The sequence below is a fragment of the Erithacus rubecula genome, assembly GCF_903797595.1.
Source record: "Erithacus rubecula genome assembly, chromosome: 12".
Taxonomy (NCBI): domain Eukaryota; kingdom Metazoa; phylum Chordata; class Aves; order Passeriformes; family Muscicapidae; genus Erithacus; species Erithacus rubecula.
Window position 1 is genome coordinate 1,377,882 of NC_136664.1, and position 13,704 is coordinate 1,391,585.

Genomic DNA, 13,704 nt, shown 5'->3' on the forward strand with positions numbered 1-13,704 from the left:
GGGATTCCTCCGAAATGGTGTTTTTGGGGTGCGTGGGGGGCCGCGGGCTGTGCGCCTTTGGTGGCTTTGTGGCACCTTGGAGATGGCAGTGGTGCTGGCACAGCCCTCGGGGACACGGGGTGACACACCAGGTGCCCCCGGCTGCTCGCAGCTCGGGGTTCGCCGCTCCCATCACGGCTCTTGGGGACACGGGGACAGCGTGTGCCAGCTCCCCGTGTCCGTGGGGAGCCAGAGCCCAGGGCGCTGGCTGTGGCACCAGGCTGGGGAGGTGGCAGCAGGGACGTGGCTCTCTGGTGTCACCAGGGTCCCCTCTCCAGCCCCTTCCTCACGTTCCCAACCCAAAATCCCAGCTGAAACCAAAGCGCCGCGTCCCGGCCGGGCTGGAGCGGGGGTCCCACACCTGCCTGGCGTTTGCTCCATCACTGCCAGAGCCCCCCGAACTCCCCCTGCAGCATCTCCTCCTCCTCCTCCTCATCCTCCTCTTCCTCCGGGGGCTGCTGGGGTCCCCCCACTTCCCCCCGGGGTGCTTCTCTGGGTCCCAGTGGGTCTGAGGCTGGGGACAAGACGCCACTGTGTCCCCAGGTGCCAGGCACTGTGATGGGGTGTCCCCCCTGGCGGCTCCTCCAGGAGGGGGAGATGGAGCCAGTGTCCCCCCTCTCTCCTGGGGATGGCTTCCCCGATCCCGTGCGGGGCTGAGCCCTGCCCTTGTCGCCCTGCCAGCCCTGGCATGGGGACACCGGGGCACGGGGGGGCCCCGAGGGGCTGGAAACCAGAGCCCCCCGCCAGGGCCAGGCGTGGGGTGTGGGGCCAGCCCAGAGACATGACGTGGTAGGACTTCCCTTCGGCATGCTGTCCCCCCCTTGCTGTTCCCCGCTTTCTCTAAGTGTACTGTATGTTTGACCTGTGAAAGATGTAAACTTTATGATTCAGGTTATGTCTGTTCTTAACTCTGTATCTGTGTAATAAAGACAATTTAATATCAACCAGAGCCTCCGTAGCCTGGGATTGTGCTGGGTCCCCTCGTTCTGCACTCCTGGCAGTGTGTGTCCCCAACCTTGGCTTGGGGGGTTCATTACATTGGGGAGTTAATTACATTGGGGGGTTCATTGCATTGAGGGATTAATTACATTGGGGGGTTCACTTTATTGGGGGGTTCATTACATTGAGGGGTTCATTTCATTGGGGGGATTCATTGCATTGGGGGGTTCATTACATTGAAGAGTTCATTTTATTGGAGAAGTTCATTACATTGGGAGATTCATTACGTTGGAGGGTTCATTACATTGAGAGGTTCATTACAGTCCTGGGGCCGCTCTCTGCAAAATAGGGGTGTCCGGTGGGGGGAATTCAGGTATACTCAAAGGATGTGTCCCCCCTGCCCCCCTGCTCCCCCCAGCGGGGTCGGTGGGCGGGGAGGGGCGGAACGGACCCTGCCCACACCCACCAGCCCCAGCTGAAGGTCGTTACCGGGTCTCGAACCCGCGGCCCGAGGAACAGTAATGAGCCGCCCGCCGGCGGGGGCGGGGCCTGGCGCGCGCCCCGCGCTGATTGGCCGCTGCGGTATGAAAGTGGCGCGCGGGCGCGAGGCGCGCTCGTGGTGGCGGGAGAGCCGCACGTGGTCGCCGCTCGCGCGGGCCGCGCGCAGCAATGTTCGGGGGCCGGGCCAGGTGCGTGCGGGGCTCGGGGCCCGCGGGGCCTCCGGACGGGCACGGCTCGACCGCCCCTCGCCCACCCCTGCCGCGGCTCCCCGGGCTGCAGCGGAGCCGGCTTCTCGCTCCTGGCTGGGAGGGCGTGTCCCTCCGTGAGCCCCTCGGGGGTTGGGAGGGTGCGGTTCTGCCTGCGTGCAGCCTGGCAGTTCTGCTGCTGCCCGTGTGCTGCCGCCTCTTTCCCTTCCCTGCCCGCCGGCCGTGTTTCCCTGGGGGTTTTTCCCGCTGCCTCTGCAGCCCCCGTGAGCTGGGATTCGGTGTGAGCTGGAGACCTTCTGGCTGCACTTTGCATTTCGGGGGTTTTGCTGCACAGAGAGCCAGTTCTAGGTGGTTAATTAACGTCACCTCTCCATCCTTCTGCTGGAAACGCCCCGCAAGCATTTGCCGGGCTGGGGCTGTGCTCTAGCTCAGACGTTAAATGGCTGTTGGTTCAAAGTTCTTTTGCCCCTTGTCCCGCCCAGTTCTCTCTTCCTGGACACTTCAGAGATTTGGTGGCAGGACCCGCCGTCCCTGCAAGCGGACGCAGCGTCCTGGGATGTGGCAGAGGTGGCAGCGGTGTGTAAGGCAGCCGATGAGGGCTCAGATCCGAGCCCCAAGGAGGAGAACAGCACGGAGGAGGAGCAGGATGTTCAGGACCCGGTGAGTGCCTGCCTGCATGGGGAGCCAGTTTTCCCTGGCGCCCAAAGGAATTGGGGAACTTTTTACAGCTGGGGTGTCCCTGCTCCGTGTGCTGCTCATGAAATTCCTGGTTTGGCATCCAGGAGCTGGAGGCCATCAAAGCCAAACTGCGGGAAATAGAGAAGGAGGATGAGAGGTTGAAGGAGCTGCAGCTGGAAGCTGACAACCACCTGTTCATGAGTTCAGAAGCAGGTATGGGTTGTCCCTAGGGGCTGTTGTCCCTCCTCAGGGACACCTCTGGGGCACAAGGTGACAATTGGAGTATTTGGCTCTGCCTTTCTGGGCATCTGGGACTGGGCACATCAGGTGGGTGAGAGGACCTGGTGTGATGTTAATGCAGATTCTATCAGCTCTGACCTCCTACCTGTGTGGGCCCAGATGTAATAAATTAATTGCATTTAATTCAGTAATGTAATTGAGTTTAGTACTAACAGCCCCACTAGAGGAGTCACTGTGAAAACAAAAGGGGCAAAGGGGTGGGAGGGGAGGCAGCAGTGGGAGGATTTGGCTACACCTGGATGTGAGCAGGGCTGTGAGGAGCTTTGCAGTGTGTCAGCTCAGGGGTGGCTGTGCTGCAGACAGACAGATGTCCCTCTGGCCATGACAAATCCCTCCTTTCCACAGCTCTCTTCCCACTGACAACCAAGGAGAAGGTGGAGGCTGACCAGCGTTCCATCTACGTGGGCAATGTAAGTGGGAGCCCTTCCACTGCTGGGTGTCCCAAATCCCTGCCATGGGGCCCATCACCCCCACCAGAGCCTGCCTGTTCCCATCCCAGCTGTTTCTCCTCTCCCAGCCCAGCCTGGGAATGTGGCTCATTGTGTGGCAGCTCCCCCAAAGCCCCCCTGGATGCTGTGGGTTGTGTGGTGTTGCTTGCTCCTTCAGAGCAGGGCAGGATTTGTGTTCCAGCTGGGAGGGTCCCTGAGGCTCAGCAGAGGCTGAGCTGTGTGGGGAGCTGTGAGTGGGCCCAGGTGTGGATCCCACACTCACGAGGGGAGGCTGGGGCTCTCCTTGCAGGTGGATTACGGGGGCACAGCAGAAGAGCTGGAGTCTCACTTCAACAGCTGTGGGCAGATCAACCGCGTCACCATCCTCTGTGACAAGTTCTCGGGCCACCCCAAAGGGTCAGTGCTGGGTGCAGGGAGGGCTGGGGGGCTGCAGGGGGTCCCTGGGGCTCTGCTCACCCCCTTCCCTCACAGCTATGCCTACATCGAGTTCGAGGAGCAGAGCTCTGTGAAGGCTGCGGTGGAGCTGGACGAGAGCGTGTTCAGGGGCCGTGTCATCAAGGTGAGAGCTGGGGGATGCCCTGGGGGGCTGCTCCTCCCAGTATTCCCAGCCCTGGCTCCTGGGGCTGTGCCAATCCCAGCTCCAGCAGCCCCTCCCTGCCCTCCAGGTGCTGCCCAAGAGGACCAACATGCCCGGCATCAGCAGCACCGACCGTGGGGGCTACCGGGGCTGCTTCCACGCCCGGGGGGGGCTGGGCCGCTGGGGAGGCTGCTATGGGCAGCACCCCCGGGTGCGAGGCAGGACCTACAGGTGAGTTCTGGGCGTGGGAGGTGCCTCGGGTGGGGAGCAGGCTGGGGCTCCCTGCTCCTCTGCCTTGGGAGTTGTGTCCCTGTCCCTGCAGGAATCTGGGGAGTGGGGATGGCACTGCCGGCCTGAGCAGTCCCTGAGCTGTGCCTGGCTTTGGGGTTACCCTGGTTTTGGGGCAGGAGGGGGGATCCCAGCCCTTGGGAGGGGGAAGGATCAGGGAGTGATGCCCCTGTGCTTCAGGGTGTTGGTTTTGTTCCTGTTTAGGGGTCGGGCAAGGCTGCTGCCTTGGTATTTTCCATACTAGAAAAGACTGGACTGCCTGGTGATGCCAATGAGACTGGAACGAGGAGATGGGATTGGAGAGATTGAAAAAGATGCCTAGCCAAGCCAAAAACCAGATTAATTTTAAAAATGCCATCTGCCTGGCCATGAGGATTACTGGTGAGCCCTGTGCTGGGCTGCAGGAGGGAAGATGGGATCTGCCAGCATCCCAGGAGAGCCCATCCCACCTCAGCTGTGCCCTGGGCATTGTGCTTGCACAGAGAACAGGCTCTACCAGAGAACCCTCCTGGGAAAGGAGGAGCTCTCCCAGACCATCCACTCTCCTCCTTATCCCAGGAAAAGGGCTGTGCTGGAGGGTTTGGTTTGGCTCCAATGCCCTCAGCTCTTCCTGCAGCAGCTGGATGCTGCTTTCTCAGATCCTAAAGACTTTCCTCTCCCAAATCAATGGAGGAAGTTTTGGGTTGCAGCTCCAGATCTGATTGCTGGGGAGCTTTTCCTCCAGCAGCCCCATGGATGTGACCTTCCTCTTGGGAAGCCTGATGTGGTTTGGGTCTGGATTTTAGCCTGCTGTGTTTGTACCCTGTTCCCAGGACAGGGAAAAAACATCCCTTGTTTCTCTGGAAGCTTCTCTGTATCTCTGTGGTAGTTAAACAAGACCTGGGTGTCACAAAACCCTTTTTTTTTTTTTTTTTTTTTAATTTTGGATGTCAGCAAACCCCTCTTCCCTCCCTCCTGCTTTTATTCCAAGCACCAGCAGTCAAAGGGTGCTGGCAACCCCTCACTTTATTTCTTGCAGTAGCAGCATTGCAAAATCACCTTCACTGGTGCAAATTTGGGGTGGTCTCCCTCTTTATTCCCATCACCATTCCTGCTCTGGAGTCACATCTGGGGATGGTGTGAGCCCTGCTGGAGGCTCAGGGTACCAGGGAAGAAGGTTCCTAGCTCTTCCCTTTCCTGCTGATTTTGTGTTTATGAGCTCTGAAGCCAGGTGTTTTTAAAAGAAAAACTTTGTGTTAGTAGAGGCAGGCTGGGAACCCCAGCAGACAGCATTCCTGGGGGAATTTCTGCATGGAAATGGGTTTTATTATGTAATTCCCACACTAATCTTTTGGGATCCTTGGTTAGGATTCCTCTAACCCAGATGCAACAGATGCAACTGACTCCTAAAGCAGCTTTTCACAGCTCAGGGGCATTGCCAGGCTAAAAATCCCACTGTTTTTTTTTTTTTTTTTCCTCCTCTTTAAGATCTCTAGATTTTTTTTTTTTTAAAGCTTGGGGCCTTAACTCTTCATGTTATGTTGATATTGTCCTCAGAGCTGCTGAGACTGACCTTGATTTGAGCTACCCTTAAGCTTAGACTATAAACCAGCTTTTTCTAGGGCTTCTGTTTGATAGGATTATACATTTTTTAAGCTTATTTTTTAATAAAAAAATACTACTTTGAGACTCTCTTGTGGAACACTGAGGTGCCATCTCTGAGTGAAAACAGCCACGTTTTTTAGATGCAAATGTTTGTGGATAGCAGTACACAGCTGTGCCTTGTGGAGATGGTGGGAGAGGCTTGAACCTCCCATGATATTCCAGGTGGTTGCTGATAAAATGTACTTAAATTCTGTTTGAGAAAGTATCTGTAGCTGTTACTTTATTTTTAAAATAAATGATCCTGCTGTGTGAACTTCATGTGCAGTTCTGGCTTTCTCCAGGCTCCTGGGGTCCCCTGGGGCTGGGCAGATCTGTTATTTTTAGCTGGTTTCTGTGGTTTTTAACTGATGAGGTGCTTGGAGTAGAGGTTTGTGTGCCTGCTCCTGCTTCCATCTCCTCTGCTGGACCAGGAATGGTGGAGCTGGGATGCAATTTGTGCTTTTACTCCATAGAAATACCTGCTTCTGATTTGGGAGTCTGTAATTAGAACAGCAGGGAGCTGCAGGGGAGGAGATGCTAACAGAGATTATTTTGGGATGAGCCAGGCAGCTGTGCAACCCTGATGGATTAAAGCCTGGCTGGATTGGGTGGATTTATTCCAGCTGCTCCACCTGGGCTGGGAATCACTGGGGACTGTGTCTGGATGAGGTGCAAAGTGCTAACAGCAAAACTGAGTGACCCAAACATGAGCCCAGGCAGGGAAGGTTTGGGTTGGGAGGGAGCTTGGAGCAGCCTGGGACAGTGGAAGATGTCCCTGCCCATGGAATGAGATGGATTTAATGTCCCCTCCCACCCAAACCATCCCATGGTTCTGTCAGCAGTGCTTTCTGCTTGCTCAAGTACAAAGCCAGGCAAAGCTTGCAGGTGTCAGGTTTATTTTACACAGGATAAATTTAAATTATTACACAGAATGGAATATTTACAGCACTGCAGGCACATTTCTGCACACAGGGAATGTTTCCCAGGGGGGTGGGAAGGGGTTCAGCACACCTGCATCATCATGGAGTTCACCATGGTATCAAAAGCTCTGGAGAGGGAAATAAATTGTTATTATTAAAGAGAGCAGCTCATTCTGCACAGCTTTTGTAACAAAAGCACCTTCTCACCCTGCCTCTGCCTGGCTTTCCCTAAGCTGGACATGGGGTTTTACTCTTTACAGCACAGGCTGTTGAGGGATTAATGACTTTTAATTAAGCTGAGGTAAGGACAGGTCTTGTCCTGGTTACTGCTCTCTATCTGAAAAGTTGTTCTGGCCATGGAAACTCCCAATTATTGAAGTTCCCTGTGAGGTTACAATGGGAATGGGGGGACACTGACCCTCACAGATGAGGAATTCCATGTGCTGAATGTTTGTCCCTGCACAAGGACACTTGTTCATTCTTTAACCTGTTCTACATTTTAATATTCACAGTTATTACATTTGCAAAATACCTCCAAGATCAATTATTGCTTACCTCTATTCTCAGGTCATTTTTTCTCCTCAAAAAATACATTTTATTGACTTAATGCTTGTAACCCCAGTTCTGAGATAGGAGTGAGAATTCAGTATAACTTTTTATGACACCATTAGTTTTTTTGTGAGTAGGAATGACCCAAAACCAACATCACTGTTCTCATTAAGGCACTTAGAGCAGACACACACCTGAATTAACCAACCACAGGGCTGGTCTTGCATCAGAGATGCCCTGAAAATTCCACAATGATGTCCAAGAGACAACTCACCTGGAATGGATCCTGTCCCCAGGGTTATAGAAAGGGTTACACATGATGTCTGTGTAGGAATTGTGCAGCTTTCTGAACATCTGAAAAGGGAGTTCAGGTGAATGAATTGCTGGATTTGCAGTTTCCCAGCCCTTCCTGGGCAGCCCAGCAGGTCCCTCTGCCCTGCTGCACTCACACTGCGGATCTCGTTGTCCCTCAGGGCTGTGTTGGAGGAATCCACCACCATGACAAACTTCACCTTGGAGTTGGTCACGTAGCCATAGCTGGGCAGGGGTTAAGGATGTGCTCCTCACACAGCAGGAGTGGCTAAAGCAGGCTGGAGTGTGCCCAAAGGGACAAACTGAGAGGAAACACGAGGGAATTTCCTCATTGTGAGAAGGGACAGGACCCAAGGAATGGCTGGAGTTGGTTTAGGTTGGATTTTAGGGAAAAGGTTCTTCCCCCAGAGGGTGCTGGGCACTGCCAGAGCTCCAGGAGAGTTTGGACATTGCTCCCAGAGTGGGATTTTTGAGGTGTCTGTGCAGGGCTGGGGTTGGACTGGATGATCCCTTCCAGCTCAGGACATTCTGAGATTAAACTAAACCCACAAGGCTGTGCCAAAGATACACCTTGTAGTCCTCAGTGGGGTAGAGGAGGCCCAGGTACAGCTCCCTCTGGTCCACCAGGGCTTTGCCCATGGCTGAGATCTTCTCATCCACCACGTCCAGCGAGGTGTGCACGGTGTAGTGGAACTTGAGCTCGTTCTCTGTGGGGACACTCCGGATGTACAGGGGATAATTCTGGGGGAGAACAAGCCACAGTGCCTGGGAGCTGCTGCTGCCAGAGCCCTTGAACCATTTATGGTGCCAGCATAAATGTGTCTCTCCCAAGGAAATCCCTTCTCTCCCAGCAGCAGGACAGCCCTGAGCCCCCTCACACTGCCCGTGCTGCCTGCCCAGCCCATTTCACCCCAGTGTCCCCCCCTGGGGCTGCTCTGTCCTGCTTCCCTCACCCCCACCCAGACCCCACAGATCCTGCTCATTCCCCTCTCCCCTACCCCACAGCCCCAGCCCTGCTCAGACCCCAAATCCAGAGCCCCTCGCCCTCCCCAGACCCCACTGACCCCCTGTTCTCCATCCCACAACCTGAAATCCTGCCCATTCCCCTACCCCAGACCCCACTGACCCCCCTGTTCTCCATCCCACAACCTGAAATCCTGCCCATTCCCCTACCCCAGACCCCAAATCCAGAGCCCCTCATCTTTCCCCAAATCCCACTGCCCCACCTGATCCCCTGTTCCCTTCACCCTGCAAACTGAAATCCTGCCCATTCCCCTCTCCCCTACCCCACAACCCCAGCCCTGCCCAGACCCCAAATCCAGAGCCCCTCACCCTTCCCCAGACCCCAGTGATCCCGTTCCCCTCACCCCACAACCTGAAATCCTGCCCATTCCCATCTTCCCTACCCCACAGCCCCAACTCTCCTCAGACCCCAAATCCAGAGGCCCAGACCCCACCAACCCCCCATCCTGAGGCCTCCACTCCCTGCTCAGCCACGCTGTCCCCTCACCCCCCAGGCCGTCCCCTCACCTCCTTGGCGATCACGGCGATGCACACCGCCATCTTGGCCCCGCCCCTCCCGCCGGGTCACGTGAGGGGGGGCGGGGCGGTCACGCGGGGCGGTCACGCGGCGGTCACGCGGCGGTCACGCGGCGGTCACGCGGCGCGCGGGCCCCGTTGCCATGGCGAGCGCGGCGCTGAGGCCGCTGTGCCTCTGCTGGGCCCTGGGCGCCGCCGCCGCCGCCCCCAACATCCTCCTGCTCCTCATGGACGATGTGAGTGCGGGACGCGGGGGGACACGGGGGGACACGGCGGGACACGGCGGGAGGCGCTGTGAGGGGTCCCGGTGAGGAGCGCACCGTGGGTCGCCTGGGGAAAACGTGAGGGGTCACCGCCCACTCCACGCTTCCACCGAACTGGGTTTGCAGTTCCCTTTTTATAGTCTGGTTTTCATTCTAGGAATCAATAATCTTTGTTGTTTTGCTATAATAATTCTGCAAGGTAAGCAGCGGTGGGTAAAGAGACTTCCAAATTTCCGTGGAACGGCTCTTGGGACAATTGGTCATGGAACCATCTGGTCTTGGTGGATAAAAACCAGAAGTGGGAAATCTGATTTTAGCAGAGTTTGTGATTGATTACACAAAGGCAGGAAATCTGATTCTGAAAAAAAAAAAACCCTTTCAGACTATGGAAAACCCCTCTTTTTTGTTTTCTTTTACAAACTGATATATAATATTCAATATACAAAATTCATAACAGGGGGATTTAAACAGAACGGGTTTAATCATATATTTCCCTTTATCTAGATCCATATTTTTTATTTTAAGTATTTTGGTTTATACAAATTCCAAAACTTCTGTGTGTTCCTGTCACCTGCTGCAGGTGTCCCTGCCTGGGACCAACCCTAAAGATTGTTGGTCACAAGGAGAAGTTTGGTGGCCTCCTGAAAAAACTGAGCAAGAAGAGAAGTAATTCTGCTCATTTTGGCTCTCTGAACTAGGAAGGAAAAAAAAATAATTTGGGAATAAATTATTAAAAAGCAGAAATAATCACATTTGTGATTTTGTAGAGGAAAGCTTTGGAACAGAGATTTTCCCACTCTGGAAGTGTTGGTACAGCACAAGACTCCTCTCTGCAGCTTCTGTGAACTATTCATTTGTTTCATTAAATCAATGAATTAATTCAATAATTTATTTCATTAACATGTTCATTAAAAATACATCTCCCTGGGTTTTTTTTGTCTTTCTTCCTTGATGATAAAGAAAAATCCAGAAGTTGGGGGTGAATCCTCTTCAATATCAGGAGGAATTGAATTACTCCTTAACTCAGAAACCATCTCTGCAGCTCTGCAATTTTATTTTTTTTCCCAAACTGATGGCACCAGCTGGTTCCCTGACTGAAGGCTCAGCCATGGCAGCTGCACAACCCTGAGTAAACCACGAGTAACTTCCTCTTCCTCCTGCTCTCCATCTTCCTCAGGCCTCTGAGTAAAACACTGAGCTTCTTCCAAGTGCTTTAATACCTGCTCATAAATCATTTAATCCTGGGTGTGCCTTCATTTCCCACCCACCAGGGCAAGGTGGAAGAGTTCCCTGCTCCACAGGGCTGGCACAGATCATTTTGGTCACATTTGAGAAGGGAGATGAACACTGTAAAAATTTAGAAATGAAGGGATCAGAAGTGTTACGTGGCCTTAAAAATGTGCTTGTGGGAATGGACTTTGACATGTTGTGTGTTCCTTTTCCAGATGGGCTGGGGGGATCTGGGAGTTTTTGGAGAGCCCTCTAAGGAAACCCCTAACCTGGACCAGATGGCTGCAGAAGGGATGCTTTTCCTGGATTTTTATGCTGCCAGCCCCCTCTGCTCTCCCTGTAAGTACATGAGCAGTTTGAAGCATCTCTGATGTCTGGGGTGTTTGTCAGCCAAAGCAGTCACTGCCCTCAGGCCTCAGATTGGATTTGCTGCTTTGATCTTGCATTTTGCTCCCTTTTTTATTTGTGTTTGGATTGGAAAAGTGACAGTTTTCAGTTCCTGCAAAGCACTGGTTCAGTGGTCAGTCCAGCTAAAGGATTTTTATACTATTTCAGTTCAGTATTCAGCCCCAGACATTGCATTTTTCTCGTTCTGGGTTAAACAAAGCAGGATCTGAACTGTTGCTGGATGAATTTGGTCTGATTCTCTTGGCTCTGGTGAGACTTTGATGCAAGGAAAGGCAGCAATTTGTGTCCTGCTTTTGACCCTGGTGTCTTACAAGACTCTTGGGACAGGGACAAGAGATAAAAGGAACGTTTGGGTCTGGGAGAGGCAGATATTTTTCTCCTTGTTTTTTTCTGTGTCTTTTTTTTCTTTTTTTGCTTTCTTTTTTTTTTTTTTTTTTCCCCTCAAACCTGATTAGCTGCCAAGAACTGAAGCAAAAATGAAGAGCAGGGGCTTTTTATTTGGGCTCTTATTTAGGATAGCACTTGCCAGTGTGTTGATGATGTCCTTGCTCAGAAAAGGCTTTTAAAATCTGCTGAAATCCTGCTAATCCAATGGTGGCACTGCATATGCTTGAAGTTAAACATCTGTTTAAATATTCCCTGCAGTCAGGACTTGACTTTTATTGTCAAAGCTGGACAGCTCTTTCTTTGTATTTCATTTTTGTTCAGTCAAGCTCAAAAGCTTAGCCTTGAGCATCTGATCAGTTTGTGCTAGGATTTCCTCTTAAATACATAACAAATATATGTATGACTGAGATGTAAGTCTTGCTCCATTGACTGTTCAAAGGAATGACCCTTCAGTGTGGCTAATTTAATAAAAGGGGCCAAATTTCAGCTGGAATAACCCAAATGATACATCAGAACTGATTCTCTCATGGGAGTGATTGAGGAGGATCCTGACACACTCCACTCAATGTTCTGGCCTCATCCTGCTACAATAATGTGAATATTGAGCAGGGATGGCTAGCAAGAGCTGTTTGTGTTGTTTGCAGCCAGGGCAGCCCTGCTGACAGGTCGGCTCCCAGTCAGGAATGGCTTTTACACCACAAATGGACACGCCAGGAACGGTAGGAGCCTCATCCCCCTCCTCTCCTGATTCCCCCTCTGCCTTGCAGGAACTTGCTCTCCCCCATGGATGTTCCAAAGTGCCACCAAACCCTCTTAAGTGCTGCTAATAAATGTGAATTTTATTGCTTCCTCCTTAAATTAAAGAGGATAGACCAGGCTGCTTGATCCATTTGTTTCTGCTGGCTGAGAAAGGGCAATTGGGGTCTGGTGAGGGAAAATCAGGTGGGGGTGTTAAAATTCAGAGGCTGCTCACAGGTTTATTCAGCAGATTTCAGATTTCTGCCCAGTTTTAGAGCAGTTTTCCATCCTTTGTGCCTGTGGTGCTTTCAGGGAAGATCCCTGGGTGGATTTGGGTCCCAGAGTGACAAATGCCACGTGCTGGGACGTGGCTGGGCAGGAATCAGCAGCCAGGGGTTGATTCCCAGATCTGTCACACCTGAGAGAGACTCTTCATTTCTTTCAGAATCACAGAATGAATGAGGTTGGAAAACACCTTTGGGATCATCAAGTCCAAGCTCTTGCAGTCTGAGTTAGTTATTTGAGTTAGGAAAAAGCTGCTTTCATTTTAGAAAACACAAAGCAAATTTACCACATCAAGACCACCCCTAAAGCACCTGATTTTCTATGACATCTCCCTTTCAAGGATCTCACCTCCACTCTGGGCTGGCAGCTCCCTTTATTATTTATTATTCTACCCTCATCCACAAGTGGGTGGAAATTTCCCTTTGGTCTGCCTGGATCAATTTATTCTCTCCATCCCATGGGAGGATTTCTAAGGAATGGCATTGCTGGGACTTCAGACTAATTCCTATTTCTCATCCACTATATGAGCTGTTTGCTGTATTCTTTTGAAGAGTCAGGAAGGTGTTTTTGATTTGTTTTCCACAGCATACACACCACAGGATATAGTAGGAGGAATCCCAGATTCTGAATTACTGCTCCCAGAGCTCCTGAAGAAAGCTGGTTACACCAACAAGATCATTGGCAAATGGTAAATTTATTTGGAGATCTCTTGCTTTGAGATTTTACTTGGTGTGGATTGGGAAAGAGCAGCAGAAAAAAAAAACCAAAGACCATAATTACAAAAAAAAAAACTGTTTTGAAGCTCAAATTTTCAACTTTGGAAAAAGTGATGGATCTTCCCCCTGCTGGGATCAATTCCTGAGTGTTCCCATTACAAATACTTATATATATCTTCATACAAAGACTTGATGGGATTTTATGTGTGTTTAGAAACTCCTCAACTCTGCTTTTAGCCACACCTCACACCACTTATTTAATGAGAATATTCATAATGAGAATATCCAACAGAATATTCTGTTGGAATTTTCCTTACATGGTTTTTATCTTTGACTCTTGCTATATGCTGAGTTTTTCTTAATAAACTGAATTCCTGTGGAAACTAACAGGGATTTCTTTCACTTTAATGAACAAGTTAGAGAATGGTGAGTTTGAATTGTGGTTGGATTCACCTGCTGGAATTGGGAAAGAAAGCAAAGCACCCAAAGACAGTGAATTATTTATCAGCACAAATCCAAGCAGGAGAGTGGCCCTGAAGCATCAGCTCAGTGGGCTGGGTGCAATCAGCTGCACTTCAGTGCTAATAAATGGAAATTCATACACCCAGGGAAAAGGAATAAACAAGGCAAATGCAGATTGGTGCCAGTTCTTGGGGAAAAAAAAAGGCAAATCTGGAAGGACCTGCAGCTGTTAGCAGGAGTAGGACAGAGGAGGAATGTGCAGGGTATTTTTGTGCATCCAAAAACTGCTCCTGGC

General features: G+C 51.6%; 3 protein-coding genes across 13 annotated transcripts in view; 2 read left to right on the top strand and 1 right to left on the bottom strand.

Annotated features, from left to right (window-relative positions):
- Positions 1-1,402: 1,402 nt before the first annotated feature.
- Positions 1,403-5,874, top strand: PABPN1L (PABPN1 like, cytoplasmic). 2 transcript variants are annotated; one of them, XM_079316036.1, is made up of 8 exons: positions 1,403-1,801; positions 2,168-2,345; positions 2,468-2,576; positions 3,009-3,073; positions 3,402-3,508; positions 3,584-3,671; positions 3,778-3,920; positions 4,182-5,874. In XM_079316036.1, the coding sequence occupies exons 1-8, from the start codon at positions 1,500-1,502 to the stop codon at positions 4,219-4,221; spliced, it is 1,032 nt and encodes a 343-aa protein (XP_079172162.1). In that variant the 5' UTR covers positions 1,403-1,499; the 3' UTR covers positions 4,222-5,874. The 2 variants fall into 2 exon arrangements, with proteins under 2 accessions (XP_079172162.1, XP_079172163.1); XM_079316037.1 differs by having other exon boundaries at positions 1,513-1,667.
- TRAPPC2L (trafficking protein particle complex subunit 2L) lies at positions 4,875-9,063 on the bottom strand. The gene is made up of 5 exons (XM_079316054.1): positions 8,912-9,063; positions 7,950-8,122; positions 7,519-7,606; positions 7,344-7,423; positions 4,875-6,648 (listed from the first exon to the last, which is right to left on the bottom strand). The coding sequence occupies exons 1-5, from the start codon at positions 8,942-8,944 to the stop codon at positions 6,603-6,605; spliced, it is 420 nt and encodes a 139-aa protein (XP_079172180.1). The 5' UTR covers positions 8,945-9,063; the 3' UTR covers positions 4,875-6,602.
- Positions 8,974-13,704, top strand: part of GALNS (galactosamine (N-acetyl)-6-sulfatase) — a 50,492-nt gene continuing 45,761 nt past the window's right edge. For 4 of the 10 annotated variants that reach the window (XR_013775598.1, XR_013775599.1, XM_079316002.1 and 1 more), the window contains exons 1-4: positions 8,976-9,156; positions 10,629-10,752; positions 11,853-11,927; positions 12,817-12,919. Coding sequence is in view for 7 of the 10 variants with exons in the window: in XM_079316002.1 (XP_079172128.1) it covers positions 9,064-9,156; positions 10,629-10,752; positions 11,853-11,927; positions 12,817-12,919 (395 nt within the window). In the remaining 3 variants the exon portion in view is untranslated. Of the gene's footprint in view, positions 9,157-10,628; positions 10,753-11,852; positions 11,928-12,816; positions 12,920-13,704 lie in introns of all 10 variants that reach the window. The other 6 variants (XR_013775600.1, XM_079316004.1, XM_079316007.1 and 3 more) reach the window with 3 other exon arrangements.